The sequence below is a fragment of the Brachionichthys hirsutus genome, chromosome 21, assembly GCF_040956055.1.
Source record: "Brachionichthys hirsutus isolate HB-005 chromosome 21, CSIRO-AGI_Bhir_v1, whole genome shotgun sequence".
In the NCBI taxonomy this organism is placed as follows: domain Eukaryota; kingdom Metazoa; phylum Chordata; class Actinopteri; order Lophiiformes; family Brachionichthyidae; genus Brachionichthys; species Brachionichthys hirsutus.
In genome coordinates this window covers 5,147,480-5,165,313 of record NC_090917.1, presented here as the reverse complement: position 1 = coordinate 5,165,313, position 17,834 = coordinate 5,147,480, and the positions used below count along the sequence as shown (strand labels likewise).

Below are 17,834 nucleotides of genomic sequence, written 5' to 3'. Positions count from 1 at the left end.
CCTTCGCTCCCGGCTGACCCCCAGCTCCCCGTCTCTCCGTCGAGCTTCTCTCTCCCTTAGATCTGTTTTAAAAAAATAAGATGCTCCTGGTTCTTCCCTACAAATCTCCTCCTCAGCTCCCGACTCACTGTCTCGCCTTCTACCTGGAATCTCCGGCGCGTCCGTGCCCGTCGTCTCTCCGAGTCTTCCCGCGCTCCCTCATCCCTGTTGTGCACGGAATGCGATGAGGTGTCTTTTCGCTGCCTCTCTTCTCGCTCTTTGACCAGTCGCCACTGCGCGTAGAACAGGCAGACGCTGATCCTCTCAAAATAGCAGCGTTTGTAACGGACTGCCGCTCGACACCGTGGGAGGAGAGCCCCCTCGCCGGAGCGCAAGCGAGAAGGAGGAGGGAGAGAGAGAGAGATTGAGCATCGGTCTACTTGTAGGCTGGAAGGAAGCGGAGCCGGTGGGAGAATATGAGCTGCTATGATGCTTGTACACCACCCCCCCTCTCTCTCTCTCACATGCATGAATTCTTTCACACGACCGTTCTACTGGTGGCGAGCGCGCATGCAAGCTTCGCTCAAAGCTGGAGAGCAGGTGACGGGGGTTGAGCTTTGTGTGTGCATCAATCTGTCTTGGTTCTCTCTTTCTCACACACACACACACACAAGCAAACGACCGTGGGAAGTTTAGAAGACCAGGTGCGGTCCAGTCTGCGTGTGGGTGTAGGTGTGTGTGTGTGTTTTGATACAGCTCTGTATCAAACTCCAATTTGATCAACAATGAAATATCAGAATTGAACTTGGGACCATACCGACTGGCGGCTCCACAAAGAAGACAATCCAGTCGAAAGAATCCAAAAGGATGCTGGGAGGAGGACGGCGGCAGCAAAGGAGAGAGTGCAGGACGGAGGGGAAGGAGCTATAAAGGGAGGGCTCTGGGTGAAGCGCTCATTAGTGAGTTTGAGTGTGTGGCTCCCTCCTACACACCCAGACAGATATATCCATACGTTACATTCCTCTGCTGCCTGTCCCGACTCTGTCTTATCTATTTTAGAAGGACGCATCCATGTCTCCTGTTTTCTTCTTACCGCTTCTTCCCCCTCCAGCTGCCTACTTCTCCTCTCTTTTAACCACATCCCTCCCTTCATTTTTTTTTTTACATGCCGTCTCTCCACTTTTGTGCTCTATCCAAACAGCAGCAGCTTTTAAATCGGGATTAAGGACTAACCTGGGATACATTGCGAGACTTGATTACGATTGATCACACAAAATTCAATTACTAACACATTGAGTATACAGTATCTGTCCTCAGTTACTACCATGCGTGGAACAATCATACAAATCTATGACCAAGCTCGAATGATGCGTTTTTAGCAGATCTGTGATTTTTGTGCAAAACGAGTAAAAAGGAGTAAAATATCTCTTAATGAAAAACTAAGAATCATAAAATGTTTGACACGTCTGCTTGAAAAACAATTTAAGTTTCTATTATTATATTTATTTAGGACTTCAAAATACTCTATAGGTTCCAATGAATTTTATTCTCACGCACTATTTAATCAGTAACTTTCAGGTAGTGAGAACTGTGGATAAAACATTACGGAAATTAAAGTGGACAAATTTAGTTAGACGTCATTGCTCTTAACTTTGAGGACAGGATGAGGGGAAGGACATTTTGACAAAAAAAGAAACCACACACCCTAAAATTGCTGCAATTGGTCTCTGACATTGATAGAGGTTGCAAAGTGAGCAAGGCAGACCACTTCGTGCCACAGACAGCTTCAGTGGTCAAAAGCGCAGGTCATAAGAAACGCATCTGGGGATCTGACCCAACGAATGAGGATGCATGAGAAATGGTGCAATGAGGCCTCTGGGCGTGTCCAGCGTTACGACTGGTACAGCTACACTGCACTGATTATTGAGATGGCAAACACTGAAAAATACAATTAATAAATACAACCATCCATCCATCCATCGTCTTCCGCTTATCCCCGCAACCTAATGCAGATTAAGTGTAAAGGCCTGTATTTGTGCACTGCATCTGTTGTGTGAAAGGTCTGGATTGTGTGAGCTTCACATGTTTCCTGTGCTGTAAGAGTTCAGCTTATTGATCAGTCACTCCCTCCTTCATGAACACAATTATCTTCGTTTCCTGACATGATTAACCACGATACCATCCACCGACTGCCGAATGCTCTGAGAGAGACAGAGAGAGAGAATAAACAGATATTTCTTACACATCACAGAGCAATATTAATGTCTCTTAAAGCTGCTACGCTTTTTTCCCCCTAGCTGACACTGCAATACTACTATTCTTCAATAAATCTGCAGCGTTACAGGCGCCGGGCTTTTGGAAGTCCGATTCATCAAGATTAAGTATGCGTCCTCTGAGTGCTGCCGCACTTTCACACTCACTGTTATAGCAGAACTAATGCATTCCAGATTTATTAAAAAAATAATTCAGAGACTGCATCAACAGCACAAATGTTTTTGCTTCTTTCAGCTGTATGGGAAACATGATAAATGCTTGAAATATTGTAATTATCTACGCCAAAGTTGTGTTTTGGTCCAGTCCATTTGTCTGGTTGTCATCGGGACTAAATATAATCTACAGTACTGGAACATTTGACTCACGTACTGAACGATACAGTAAAAGTGGTGAACTTTGTCGTAAGGACAAAGAATTCATGCCTTTTTATTTATTTCTACTCATGCAACAAAATGGCCAGTGACCATTGAACAAAATGATTACCTCCTGTCTGTTAGCAAGATAACTCGAAACCTTCAGGGTGGATCTTGATGAAATTTCCAGGAAATGTTGGGAATCTCACCAAGAATACTTGATTACATTTTGGTGATGACCCACAAGACATCATGGATTTTGAATCACTTTGAAATTTTAGATAACACTGCAGTCAATGGAGCTTCAAAAATGTGTTCCTCATTATCTCGGGATGACACGGTGAACGGGAGAGCCTGAAAATACTGAGAGAACCGAGAGGACGTTCTGGCAGAGAACTGTCCAGAGAGTCGGGTCCAAAGCTGAGCAGGTGAGATGTGTAACAGGTGCGTCTCGTTCAGTTCAACGATGCCTCCGCAGCTGTGCAGGGGCAGAAATCAACCTGCAGCAATAGTTACCATAGCAACCCTAACAAATGGGGTTTTAATGCCAAGACATTTTGCATGATAGTGCATATTGGAGTCCTTTATGATTAATTTTTGGTGAATTAAATGAATGCATATTTTACAAGATAGGATTTTTTATTTTTAAAGCCCATATTATGAGTAAATGGGAAAATCTGGAATGTGACAGTATCCAATCCAAATAAAATGTAATCATCTGTTCCTGGTAACATTTCCAACATTTTCTGAAAATGTCATCCAAATACATCCAGAACATTTTGAGTTATCTTCCTAACAGACGGATGGACAGACAGACAGACAGACAAACACCGGCGATTACATAACCTCCGCCTCGCCTCGGCGGAGGTCAATATGTGACCCTTATTTTGAAATGCTGTGTTTAATGCTTTATCTTTCACTCTACACAGGCAGATAAATGAAGTGAGCCGTTTAAACAGGAGAAAGCATGGTGGAGCAGTTAACGTCGGGGCAGAAGCAGGAGTCCGGAGGACTGAGAAAGAGACTGAATCTTGAAAAAGCAAAAATAAAAGTGCAAAAAAGCCTCTGAGGGGAATTTACCACTGCAGAGAGAGGAGCTGCCCAAATTAATGACAGGCTGAACCTCACTTAGCCGTTACTCTGCATTTGGCTTCCAAATGGCTTTGGCAGATAAATAAATCATATACTGCTATTTTTTAGGGCTATTTTCATTCAAACACAAAAGCATCCTCACATCGGCAGCGGGGAGATGAGGTCGTCGTTATACGGCCACCGAGAACCGTTCATGTTGAATAAGTCGGTCAGGATAGATTATTATTTATGTATTCTGTATGTTGTATCAAGTCAGTTTGTGCCATTCAGGTTTTAGGTCGCCTGATTGTTACAGACATAAGAAGGATTTTCTAACAATAAATGATCATAGACGACATGGAAGATTTGTTTTGGACAGTCTTAAAAAAAGACTCGATGACAAAGCTATTGAAACGCTTTCTATGAAACGGGAGTCCTCGCTCGCCCAACGATAACATTCAACCATTCATTATGTTGTGTATGATCGATTCTGACGTCGTAGGAGACAAAGTTGAAGCCAGAAGATGATTTTGACTGAATAAATATTGTAATGGGGGGGGGGTTTCCCGAGCAAGTCACCAGGATGTTGGAATAGATGAGTACAGAACGTTGTGTTGTCTCTCAGAATTTCCTTTTCCTTTGACAGTGAAGATTTTGCTGCCCAGCTCTAATGTGCACATGGCACATGCACGTATTCACAAAATCAATTATGACTTGTGGCAACTGCTAAGGAAAAGAAATATTAACCAAATGCTGCGTCTCATTTGACAGAAGAAAATCAAAACTGCTGTGGAGAAAGCGAGAGCCAGTTTAAGAAAGCGTCGCCTTTAATTACTGCGGCAACACTCAGCAGCCTTCCCCCGATGGGATCAGGCAGACGGGACCGTTCACAACATCAGACACACACACATGCACAGAACCTGAAAAGATTCCCGGTAAAATGAGCACCGTCAGTTTAGAGCGTTTATATCCTTGTTGCACCCTCCGTATGCAACCCTCCACAGCCCCCCCCCCCCCCCCCACACACACACTGAATATGAATGCTGCGACCGTCTTCATGAGTCATCAGTAAAGGCCTCAGGATAATCTCTCTCTCTACGCAGATCTGTGTGCCTGCCCTAATATTCCTCTCTCTGCTCCTGCCTGTGACCATCATCACCTCTTTACTGTCTTTTAATCCTAATCTCACTTGTTCTTTCAGCTTCACATGTCTTTTCTCTGTCCTCTTTACCCTCAGCACCATAATCCTATTAAAACTTTCCGGAGTCCGACATCAGTGAGGAGGTCGGATACATTCAGAACAGCCGCTGACCTTGCTGGAATGAATTTCGATATCACACCATGTCTTTTGCCATGGCCCCCTTTTTGATAGCTGCAGCAGAAGACACAACCTTGAAACTAAAAAGAAAATCACAGCATTAGAAGATGAACATAAAATCGTGGTTGAAATGGCCAGACACGTATCAAGTGCTGGTGGAGTCCTGTGCAAAGCTTACAGCCGATGGAAAATATATTTCCTTTGATACCTTTCGCCTTATCTATAAAGAAATTCCTCGCAAAGGCCCTAGACTCAGCAGGGGCCACCCGTCGCCGCAATCCAGTCCGGATAGGTTGAATTTTCAAATGTCATGAATCTCTTTATGTGAATTTTATTCCATCAATAAAAAAATGGAAAACTCAAAGCAGTCCTGAGACACACTCGAGGGCAATGCTTCCCTCCAAAAATGACTGACAATCAGTGTGTTCACATAAATATATTAGATTATTTTAGCCCACTCCATTATTTTAGCTCTCCTCACATAAACACACACCCACGCACACCCTGTTCCGTGTCTCAGTCTGTTGTCCACCCGACAAGCCCACACTGATTCATTTAGGGGCGGTTCATGCAGATTCGAGTCACACTGCGAGTCATTTGTCATTGTCATCACTGTCTGGAGTGTGATTGGACTGCTGCTGCTGCTCTACGTATTTGTGTGCGCGTGCACGTGCAGATGATGTGTTCAGAACGAGATGAGCGCTCGCCAAAATGGTGTTGGCAATGCCCCCGTGCAACCAGAAGCTCTTCTTGGGTGAATGAATCATGGATTGGAAGCAAAGCTTCATGATGTCAAGAGGAAGATGGAAGATTCAGAAATGACACCTTCCCCATAAACGCTGCTTAATGGATGGATTTGGGGTTCCCAGCAGATTTTGTGGTGCAGTGTCATTTCATGAACTCTCTCTAAAGAGTCCTCATCGATCATGAGGTTTCAAAAAGACCATCAATTTCGTTTTTTTTGTTTCAATTCAAAGCCAATACCGGTAATAAGATTTTAAACTGCAGTCACTGTTGCTGTGTATTTATCAGGACAGGTCAGTATTTGTCAATCTCACCAGAGAGACGATTGAGCTATTAACACGTCAACTGTGTCCTGTTACAACACGAGGACAATGCACACAATTCCACAAATAACACTGGGTATATACTTTATCCTATTCACACTGGATGCACGTTGGACAAACCCAGTAGCGTGCTCTACGATCGCCGTCTTTACCTTCTCCTCAAACATTCAGTAACTCTAAATGGAAGCATGTGTTACTGTTTCAATGTGCCACCCTCCTGTGCATTATGTCACATTAGGGTCGAATTTTCTGCCTCTGGCTGCTTCCCTGATAAACTGTATTATAATTATATTAGTGTAATATAACTCTACCTCCATCAGTCCTCTTCAAATAGCAAAGGCCTCAATTTTCCAACACTGATTTCTAACACCCTCCACGTCTCATTCCTGCAAGCTCGGTGGAAGTTATTCAATCCTAACCTTTGGCCCACAAATAAATGCTGAGGATTTGAAAGATTCTAATACTAAATGTATAAATGTATATAAATCTAATACTAAAGGCGCCAGTAGATCCATCGACCCGGGCTTCGGATGACGTAGTGAATGAATGAATATATATCATTCAATTCATGACTCAACCTTTGGTTTAACAAACTAACGGGTATATCTCCCTCTAGTGGCTCAAAAACACCCTGAACCCAATTTACCAAAAACACCAGGCCTGTCTTCATTATCCTACTCGCCCTTACCTTACGGAGACGCTGTCAACAGAACAGTAATTGGAAAGCACCAAGTGTCACATAATTTCTGGTTGTCCTTTTCTGTCTTTGAAAGAAGATAAACTCTGTTTGGATTATGTTGATGATTAAAAATAATGGTGTGTGTGTGTGTGTGTGTGTGTGTGTGTGTGTCTGTGGCAGGAATGACAGACAATATGACGTCTGAGAATGTACAAGAGAATGCGTCTAAAAACAGAGTTGGTGTGCACATGCATTTATAACCCCTTTCCCTGTTGCAATGACTCACTAGTTCGTCACCACCAGAGAATTGAGTGGGGTTGCGCAAGTCTGAAGCCCCTCTGTGCCAATCCCCTGTTCGGCACGGCGCAACAGCAGGCTGGTGGCGCAACCTCATCATTAACAGAGCGCTAGTCACGCTGGCATAGGAGCCAGGGGCTGTTGGGTAATGGATAACTAGGAGAATGATTCAGCGATCACTTTATATTATTGCTGTCAATATGAGACATTGGGGGCACCAACATACCATAAAATTGGGGGCACCAACATACCATAAATGAATGGCTTCACTTGACAGTTTAAGGTGGAGCGAGTGGGAGGTAAAACATGTAGGCGCACATCCCTTCCTCGGCACAGTACAGGTATGAATTATACATGCTGCATCTCCTCCCACCAGTGAAAGACAGGTATAATGAAGTGACAAGTAAGGCGTCCGTTGTGATTCTCACACGCACACACACATTGTGATTCTCACTCACTCACACACACGCACAAAGAAAGCCCGCAATCACAACACCGATGCTGCTTGTACTATCTGCACAATATGTTAAGAAGGGAAGAGGACACACACAAACAGAGCCAAGGAGATAAACTCTGGCTATAATCACCTTCTGCCCAGATCCATCAACCGCTGCTAGGGAGGGAGGAGGGGCACATGTTTTAAAAAAGAAAGGGGGGGGGGGGAAAGGAGGTTAGTGTGGAGTAATGATGAGAAGCTGGGCTTTAAATTGAGAGTAGACAGACAGAGAGAGAGAGAGAGAGAGAGAGAGCACCGAATCATGAAAGTGCTTGTTGTTCATTAGACGTGATTTCCAGACAGGGCTAGAATGATCTTCATCCTCTATTTTCAATGTCCTCACGTCACCTCCCACAAACTCTCAGATATACAAGCCTCCAAGCCAAAGTTCTGCCGTCTGCAATTTATGTTTTACAGTCTTCAAGAGACCAAGTGGGCTGAAGTAATCTGTTAGTGCATGGAGCTGAAATTCTTCTCCAATGGGCAACAACAGTTCCAGGAAGCCCCATAATAGAAACAGGAAGTCCATTTAGTGAACACAATCAAACAAGCTCACAAACTGTGCAAAATGAAATGTCAAACAACACAAATATAGACCGTCTTTGCTTACTCAACAAGATGCTCCATTCCGGCCCCCTGGCGCGCCGCCGGCTCCCCAGGCTCAGCTGATGGTTCTCGTTTTTGCAGCACGACTCCTGGCTTGTGCCTGAAAATACACAAGCACCGCCGGTGGTTAGCACCCGTTAGCGTGGAGCCATGAAGGATGAGCCGATGTGCCGTCCTGCACTCATCCGTCAAAGTCATCACTCGATGTGAACGCGGCCGGTTTTTGGAAACACAGGATACGCAACCACACAAGCCTCAGCCCCCCCCCCCCCCCCCCCCCCCGTCTTTTGTTTGTCATCCATGACTCGTCACTCTTTGTCTCTTTAAGGGATTCCAGGCCTCTGGGATCTTAAGGTGTTGAGTTTCAAAGTTGTCTCCACGGTGTGTGATTTATGGTGGAAACAGAGCAAGCCTATGTGTCTCCTCTGTCTCCGACTTGTAGGCATTGAAAGGTCCTATCCCTCTTCTTAGTCATCCAAAGCATTTGAAGCACCGGGACAAATAACCAAGTTGACTCAATAGTGATCCCGTTTACTCCATTAGTTTATACTTGAGTGGCGGTGACGTTTAACTCAAACACGCCGCATGGGCATTATCTTATCTTCTTCTATACACACAGCTAAATTCAATATACTCTGCACGGGGCAGCTGCTTTCAGCTAAAGAGCAACCGCATCTGAACTCCAAGCGTCCATCCATGACATCGACCCGTTCGCCATTGAAGGAAACGCGCAGAGAGGCACCACCTGAAAAAAACCCACGCATGGGTGTTAGCGCTCGTCTAGAGCCTACGTGTTAATTAAGCGGAAACACACAAGTCGAGTTGAGCCAACCAGACACTGCCTTCAACCAAACGCCGAAATGTGTCCGAGGGTGGACTCGAGTCGAATTGGAGACGCATGCTCTCGTCTCCTCTTGCCAAGATCTGCTACAGTCAGATAAGCAGACAATCCCAACTTTCCCTGCAGCTGATAGATAAATCCTGGCACAGCACAGAGAGTGGATGTTGACGACACTCGCTGCAAAGTCAGTGGAGACAAAACTCACAACTACACGCTCCCACATTTCCCCTGTTGTGCTTCACGTGGTGTCAGAACCCTGATTGATATAACAGACGGGGGTTTTGGATCAAGCTGTCGAAGCTTAAGCGTTTACGCTTTCAGCCAAACACGACTTCTGCTTAAACCATTAGCTCATTAAATGATCAAAGGACAATTAATCTGACAGTTTTAATCTGATTACTGTGCTGCTTAAATGCCACAGATTTAGAGGATTGCTGAATTTTCTGTATTTCTTATTATAGTAAATTAAATTTAGTTGCGGTTTTGACCATTTTGGTAAATGGTACCTTACCTTTTTATAGGGTCTTTAAGCCTTCACAAAATAGACCAAATAAAATACAAATGAGACATTCAATAAGCATTTTTTTTTTTTTAATATCCCAGGACTGGGATTAATCCTTGTCTGGGAAACCAGTTTTTTTTTTTTTACTTTTTGTAACTGTGATCCAGAACAGCAATGTTTGGGCAGCAAACTTTGCTGTCTGTAACCCAGACAAAGAGTTTGCCAACAATACCTCAATGAGCGTAGAACAGAAGCAAACCTTTCCAAACCCGGTCTAATATCTGTGCTGTATCTTTCATTCATCAAAACAAATCACTGACATTCACAGCTTTGCCCGTCTGCCCGTCTGTCCAATCAAACATGCATGAGAACCAGATGTATCTTTGATAAAATCTTGTTCGTGTTGTCCCGTGAGTGTGAGTGTGTGTGTGTGTGTGTGTGTGTGTGTTTCTCAGACAGATCTTGGGCCCTGCGGGTAGAATCCGGGTCGGAAAGATGCAGCAGCATGCCCCAACACATACAGAGAGGGAGACCGATGGGTCATTATAATCATGATAATGAGAAATAACTAATGCAGTAATGTGCTGCTGTAATTATCTTTTCAATAAATTATTCATGTGATTGGAAGGAATGTTTAAACTGTATTTTATAGCCATTCTTAATATTAAAAACGTTTTATGAGTTGTGAATTCACTTTAAATACAACTTGATGTATTACTTAACTATTTTGGGTTGTCTTGCTTCAGTTAGAGATTAGTGTCATAAGTATATCCTTACTGACATCGAAACCGTAGGTATGATTATATATGCTGTATTCAAAAGACTCCATGTTTTGTTAGGTACCATCATTCATGGCGCTGGTTGACAACACTTTCCTGAAATAAACAGGGAATATTATTAGTCATTTCCAAGGACAGATTTCCCACAGTGCCAGTGGGCTGGTTCAGCGACATTGATGGCTGATTTGTGGAATGAGTCATAAAGCTAATTATTTTCAAACACATGATCAACGTGTCACCCTACGAGAGAGACACAGTCAATCACAAGCAAGCCGGAGTTCAATCCTGTAACTGGTCCGTCTCATACAGTCATATAGTTACATAATTATTCTATCTGACAGCAAAGAGCAAATGAAAGCAAAAACTCTAAAGAGCCATTCGTTACTTATATACTACTATACTGGAATCTTCCAGGCTTTTGATTTATTCCTTTTACTTTTGGCACTGAAGTGTTGTAAGTATCAGACATGTGAGCAATGCTAACATTAGCATATTTGGCTGGCATTGATCTTCATGACTCGAATTAGCAGTGAGAGCCGCTGGTCCGAATGTAATCGGAGCTAGTTAGTCCCGTGTTGCGCATGCGCCCCAAAATACTATCCCGTCTTCACAGCATCGCTACTAGTCAGTGGTTAAAGTTAGTGACTTCCCGTTTATCGCTGGTTAAAGTACAGCCTCAGATCTTTCTAACAAGCCGCTGATTGTCTCTGTGTGTAAATAACTCATGTTAATAACTCCGTGCGTAAAGTGTGGAATATCTTAATCAGCCTCACGCACGCTCTCCCTCACTCCTCTCTCTCTTACTGCTTATCTTACTGCTTTCGGTGAAGTTTCTCTCATTCCCGGACTTACTCATCCTTCTGTTTTAATATTCTTGTCGCGCAGACAAGAAACTCTAACTATAATTTACGTATGTAAATAGGGGGCGTGGACAGGGCGGGGTTGGCTACTCCAACAGGTGCGCTCGATTCCACGTTGATTGAGACGTACCAAGAAAATGCGCTTGGATTCATGCGTACGCACGGTTTCATACATCTGGATTTATTTGTGTGCGTACGCACAGTTTCAGTCGGAAGTCCACGCAATACATGAGCCCCCTGTAGTGGTGGCGACACGAATAAAGCCCCCACCCGGCCCGCTAACCTTGCGCACCCTCGTGTCCATGACCGCGGAGAGAGACCCTGACTCCCCTCTTCCTTCTCATTTCCATGTGTGCGTCGGCCATAAGGCAGCAAAGAGTCGGCTAAAAGCATCCTTTTCCTGGATTGGGGGGGCACAATTCGGCTCATGTAAACACAGGACACACCTTACAGTTTTCACATATCCCCCTGACCCCCCCCCCCCCGGACACAGGATACCACGGCGGCTGGTAAAGGTGACAGCCGTATTTGTTGTTGTTGTCGAGCGCAGCACTGTTTCGGGCGTTTCTGCTGAGGGAGAAGCTCTTAAAGTGAAGCTGGGACACTGAAACTCGCGTCTTTTGTCTCCCACCGTGCCTCGCTGGGTTTCCCTAGCAGCATTGTCATGACAACAGTGTGTGTACGCGCAGTTTGAAACAATAAAAGAGTTTTTGCAAAGTGCCAGCAAGCAGCTTCTTTAAAGTTACCAAAACACGTCCAAAAGCACCAGAACAGAACTTTAGGTGCTTTCAGTAACGCGAGGAACAAATTGCGCATGAGTAATGGAGACAGAACAAAAAGCAAGTGTACAACATGAACGCACTCCGCATACCTTCCAGAGGAATAAACCCTGCGTTCCTTCCCTTCCCGCGCCGCGTCACGATCAGCCGGTTACCGTCAGTCACTTCATTTGGTCGCTCTTCTTCAAAGTTTGCGTTAATTACGCCGGAACGAGCTCGTATCCTGTTCACCAGTGTTCACGCTGAGGAGCCGGCAGCTTTCTCCGCCCAGGCTCCTTCTCTGCGCCTCCGTGCGCCTCCGTGCGCCTCCGTGCATGCGCCTATCGAAGGATGCTTTGCTCCGCCTCAATGCAGACCCGAAGATAAATCGCTGTTATCTCCTAAAGATTGTTTTTCCTCCCGTGGAGAGGATTATCTCATCTGGAGGAGATCGCTGATAAATCACATCAAAGTTATTGGTATAATGTGCGTGGAATCGCTCACTGGGTTCATTTCTGCAATGATCCAAGCGAATTCTGTGGATTTTGCCAAATATTTTAAATAAAATAAATATGACAATTATTGGATTCTTTAACGTCTCGTAGTTGAGACTTGTTCACTAAATACTGTACTGCTATTCTTAAACTGAAAGCAGGGCGTGTGCTTATCATTTTAATACAATATATTGTCATTAATATGACATGTGTTCCATTTCCCAAATAAAGTCATGAATAAAATATTAATACTGTAATGCATATTGCATATAATTGCGTATTATTTACTAGTATTCATTAAATAGTAACTTAAATAGCAGCCATGAGGGAAGCTCTGTCCATTGACTCCAACACAAATTACCCATATCAATTATTTAAGTAAGACAGTTCTAGCATAATTCCACCAGATGGCAATAGAGTGTCATTATTTGACATCGTCCAGAAAGCGGAGGAGGAAATGTACTCTGGGAATTAAAGCGTGTGACTGAAATCCATCTATAACAATCTAAATATATAGAGAATATAAGGCTATAAAATAATATATAATAAAGATAATGAAATAATACATTTCCGTACAGATATACTGCAGCACGATATATTCCGCTATTTGTGTTGGTTCAAGGAGACGACGTTCATACCCGGATATCCAAATTGAAAACGCCCGCGTGGAAGTCTGGGAAAAGGAGTCTCCTACGCTCGCATTCTTCAACTCGTTCTACGTAGGTTTATTTACGTTCCCCGTGTGTCGTTGAACCTACGTACGGAAGTGACGTACGCGCGGCTATCTAGCTCCTTCGGAGGTTCCCGTTCCCTCCCGGGCTGTTCGAGGTAAACCTCAGAGATCGAGCCGCTCACGTTTAATACACGACGGCGTGGAAATAAAGTGTTTGGTTTTTTTTTTACGTGCGTGTGTTCGTGACAGATGCCTGAAACATGCAGCGGCGCGCCCGCCGCTAGCGCCGAGAAGGCTACGGAGGCTAAAAGAGCAACACGGGAGGAACTTGTCGTCTCAATGGCTGTGAAAAGTTAAACGTACGAGACGACTGGGGGGAAAAAAAACAGCAGCAATTCCCCTTCACGCGACTGAGGTAAGACGAAAACACGTCTGGACGTGGACTCCGTGGACTCCGTGGACGTGCGGCGCGGACGGGCGACGTGATAACAGCCAAACACGACTGCCATTGAGATAAAAGTGCCTTTGTTGACGGCGTCCCCGGCGCGTCATGTTGTTGTCCGGGACGGGGCTTCGCCGGGTTTACGGCTTGTCCACAAAGACAACAAATGACGTCACGCTGTGTGCGACACAGCCGCGGACGGCGTAATTTTATAAAACAGATTACGCAGTTAGCATCGTGCGCGTTCCCTGCTGCTGCTGCTGCTGCTTGTGTTTCAGGGGAGCAGGACAGGTAAAATAAAGAAGCAGAACGGGGTGTTCAGGGGGGTTCATTCCAGGTTGAACTTGTTGAACCATTTTTGTTGTTGTTGTTGTTCCACTTGGAGTATGCCCTCTGTGGAAAGATAGATAGATATATATATCTGTGACTAACAAGGCATTTTGGGGGGCGATGTGGAAATTACACCTTCAAATGTTCCATGAAATCAGCTCACATCCTCCCTGCCCCCCCCCCCCCCCCCCCCCCCCCCCCTTCTACGTTCTTGGAGGAACTAAAAATGAAATCCAATCTCCCTCTCTGTCCTCTTGGCGCTGACTGGACCAGCTGCTGTGTCTCTGGGGGCTGACTTGGAAAGAGACAGGTGTCCCCGTGGACGGGTGTCCCCGTGGACAGGTGTCTCCGTGGACAGGTGCGCCCCTAACAACGGGCTGCAGCCCTCTGACGCCGAGTCGGGTTCACATTCTGTTGTTGTTGTTTCACATATCGGTGTAGTTCTCACTGCCCATTCTGTGCCGGCTGTTTCTGTCGCTTCTATTTACACGTCTGTTTATTTTATTGTATTTGTTTGTACGTAAACAGCCTCGCGCATCCCGCTTTTGCTCCTTTACTTTCTTTTGTGTGTGTTTGTCTCTCTGAATGAATTCCTGTTGTCAACGCGTTGCTGCTTCCACATGATCCCGACACGCTTTGACGCCTCCAGCCGTGCGTTGTTTTACTCCACGTAGTCGTTTGTGCGCGGCAGCGAGTGCGTCCTAATATCCAGGGCGTGTCATTCTCTGGAATCGAAGCTGGAATCGGGTTATCCGGACCGACCGGTTCCTCGCCTCTCTCTGCGCGTCGCTGTGCGGATCAATCGAGCAGCAACGCGTGCGGTCGGACCTCGTCGGCCTCGTTCATGCTTGACGGGTTTTTGGGTGGATGGATGTCGGGTCGGAGCCGTTTCCACTCGGGATGTTGTGAATTCATAGACGGGATTGAGATCACAAAAGAGGTCAGAGAAGTAGAGAGAGAGAGAGAGGGGGGGGGGGGGGGGGTGGAAGTTTGAAGGCTTCTGTTGCTAATGCGCAGCGACAGCGGAGCGATGATGAGTGTTTCTGTCATCGTCATCTTCGGCACCGAACCTCTTCCTCCCCCCCGTTGGACATTAAAGGAAGAATATCGTGTGACGTCACTGGGTGAGCTTCAGAGGTCTGTCTTAAGTCTCACGGATGCAGGCAGACCTCCAATTTCTCCTCTGCACGCCTGCCCAGCGCGCATGCGCTCTGCTGCTGACACTCCAGTAAATCCGCTGTGAGAGGAAAGCGTCCTCGCTTGCTGCGCTCCTCCTATCAGAGGGAGGGGGGGGGGGGGGGATCTGAACCCCACAGGGGTAAGGGGGGGGAAGAAGACATATGAAGGAGCAACAACTTAAAAAAAAAAAAGGAACCTTCAAATGTGGGCATTCTGGGATGGAGCGGCTTCGCGTTACGCGCCGGCGACAGGAGGACCGGGGCGGGAGGCTCGGCATCAGTAGCCCCCCCGCGCCGGGGAGAGACCGGAGGAATGCGGGCTGGAGTGGGTCCCGTGGACGGCCGTGAGATCCGCGATTGACTTCCTCCTTTCTGCGTGGCGTCGCTTCGGTTATCCCGACCGCTCCGCGGCGTGCGCGTCGCGCTCCCCACGCACGCGTGCTCTACCTGGCGTCCGTGCCGCTGCGTGCGCGTGCGTGCGGCGTGCGTGCGGGCGGGCACGGGGCCACCTTCCTCCGGAAGCAACGCTCTGCGCTGCTGCTCGAGCTGCGGAGGTTTGTCATCACGCGCATTTACGCGGACTCTGGCTCCGTGAACCTCCCTGCCTCGCTTGATTTCACGGATTCACCGGCACTCATCAGGGTGCGCGTAAATCACCGGAGCCTTGCTAAGGCTGTTCGGGAAGTCCGGATCAATTCCAGCGCAAAGTTGATCATCCGGACTGTCCGTGCGCGGCGGAGGGATCGTTCCGTCATTACGCGCCCTGACAGCGGAAACTGGGATCATCTCCTGTCCTCGCCTTTGGGCACGGCGCCGCAACCCGGAACGGAACTTTCCTCTCGGGTGTTTTTTTTTTTTTTTGTCGGATGTGCCACAGAACTGACCCGAACAGCTGAGATCTAAAAGCATCAGCTCGTTTTTAAAGCTCCGTAAACAACGCCCGTGTATCTGGATTACCTCCAAAGAGTCTAGATCACATCCTGGGAATGGCAGATCTGTGAGAAACGTCCTGCCCTTGGGGTTTGAACACAGCCGTGAAATGCAGCTGTGGGCGTCCCACTGGTGAACTTCCACGGCAGCTGTTGGTCAGACTGGGACGCCTGAAAGATGAGACTCCGCCATATCAGCATTTCCCGTAGCTTTGCCGAGCCCTTCCCAGGAAATGCATCGATTTTCCGTATGTATTTATGGCTTCCATCTCGCCGTTGAACGCTGTCAGCATCCTTAGTGGACTTGGATGGCTTTTGGTTCCGTGTCCGGTTCAGCTGCTGAGATGCTGAGCACACGCGTGTCTGCGGGGAACCAGGCGTGAGCCGGCACAGACCCGAGAGATGCGCCGCCAAAGACCCGGGAGGAACGGGAGAATTACGAGCCCTTGCTGTGAGACGGTTTTATCTTCTCCCCTCTGAGACCGGCTGCTGAATCGGAATCGGCGCCCCACCCAATCAGATTGCTGTTTGAGCTGAGACATTGTTCTCATGCGTTGTGGACTCTTCTCTTGTGGCTCATGGAAGTTGCTCTAACTTTTTGAAAGTACCGTTGTATTGAACAACATTTTTATATATATTTTTTTTTATATCAAGCACACCGTGTTGTTTTGGTGAAGCGGAACGTTGCATCAAATCAGAACACATGGCCAGGCTTCCTAATCGGTCTATCTCATGGATCCTTTCCTTTTATGCTCCTGGGGCAAAACTGATCTGCCCCCCCCCCCCCCCCCCTTCAATTTGAGTGCATTCATAGACCGACTTCCTATTGCTGTGGTGATGGGGAGCTCAGCCTCGTCTCTCACTGCAGAGACTGAGTCAGACCATGGCTTCCGCAGCAGCCCGTACCCATCGTCGCCCCCCGTGGGATGGCTCAGGAACAGCCACAGCAGCCCGGTGTGGGGCACCACCTTCACCTTCATCGCACGTCAGCAGCAGCAGCAGCAGCCTCACCGCGAGCGCAGGTAAGAGCTGAAGCTGTACCTGCAGCTGCCTGGCGCCAGCGCATTGCTCAGAGTGGGGGGGGTGGGGGGGGGGGGGGTTTGGACTCCACGGGAATGCTGCCATTTCAAGCTGGGAGTGAAAGCTGACTAAGTGGCATTGTTTTTGTGGCCTGGCTGAGGTTTACCACTTTGCATGGTAAACTGGAGCAACTCTTCAGTGCTGCTCATTTTAACACACGATTTTCTCCTCAGCAGGTATTTAGAAATGCTTACAGAGGATCCAGCACCACGATGGACCCCCCCCCCCCCTCCCCCCCCGTTGCATCAACACTTACCTAATTAAAGCCTGCATTTTGATGCAACAAAATCTGGCTAAGCCGGATTTGTAAACCAACCCCCCCCCCCCCCCCCCCCCCAGTTCGTTTTAGCGTGGCTGTACAGTGTGTGCTACGCTCTACAAAGTACTGAGGGGACTGCCGGTGCAGACAGATTGACCTGACCAATGCTGGTCCAATGAAAACCAGCCTGAGGGTAATTGGAAAATGAATTCCGTTCTCATGCTTTTTTGCACCGGGCCTCAAGACAAGCATTTGACTCAGGTGGGGAGACACGGCGTGCACATAGTCCTTCAGGGTTGGTCCAGATGTTAAACCCGCCTTGCTCGATTTAGCGACCATGGATTACCAACGTATTGGAGCGTAGTCCGTACTTTCTTACGCTGCAGCTTCAAGAGAATGTGGACTATGCCTCGGAGAAAGAGGCGTCCAAATACAGTATTTAGACTTTTTGTTCATATTGTCTGTTCAAAAAAGGATTTTTCCGTGGACCTTATCGACACTAAAGACGTCCAAGCCTTTGCCCCCCATTAACATAGTCGTTGTGTCAGAGCCCAGTTTCAGCGTACTCC

At 46.9% G+C, this 17,834-nt stretch overlaps 1 protein-coding gene across 1 annotated transcript in view; it reads left to right on the top strand.

Annotated features, from left to right (window-relative positions):
- Positions 1–16,763: 16,763 nt before the first annotated feature.
- capn15 (calpain 15) overlaps positions 16,764–17,834 on the top strand; it is a 21,270-nt gene continuing 20,199 nt past the window's right edge. The window contains exon 1 of the mRNA XM_068754621.1: positions 16,764–16,948. Coding sequence (XP_068610722.1) covers positions 16,764–16,948 — 185 coding nt within the window. The remainder of the gene's footprint in view (positions 16,949–17,834) is intronic.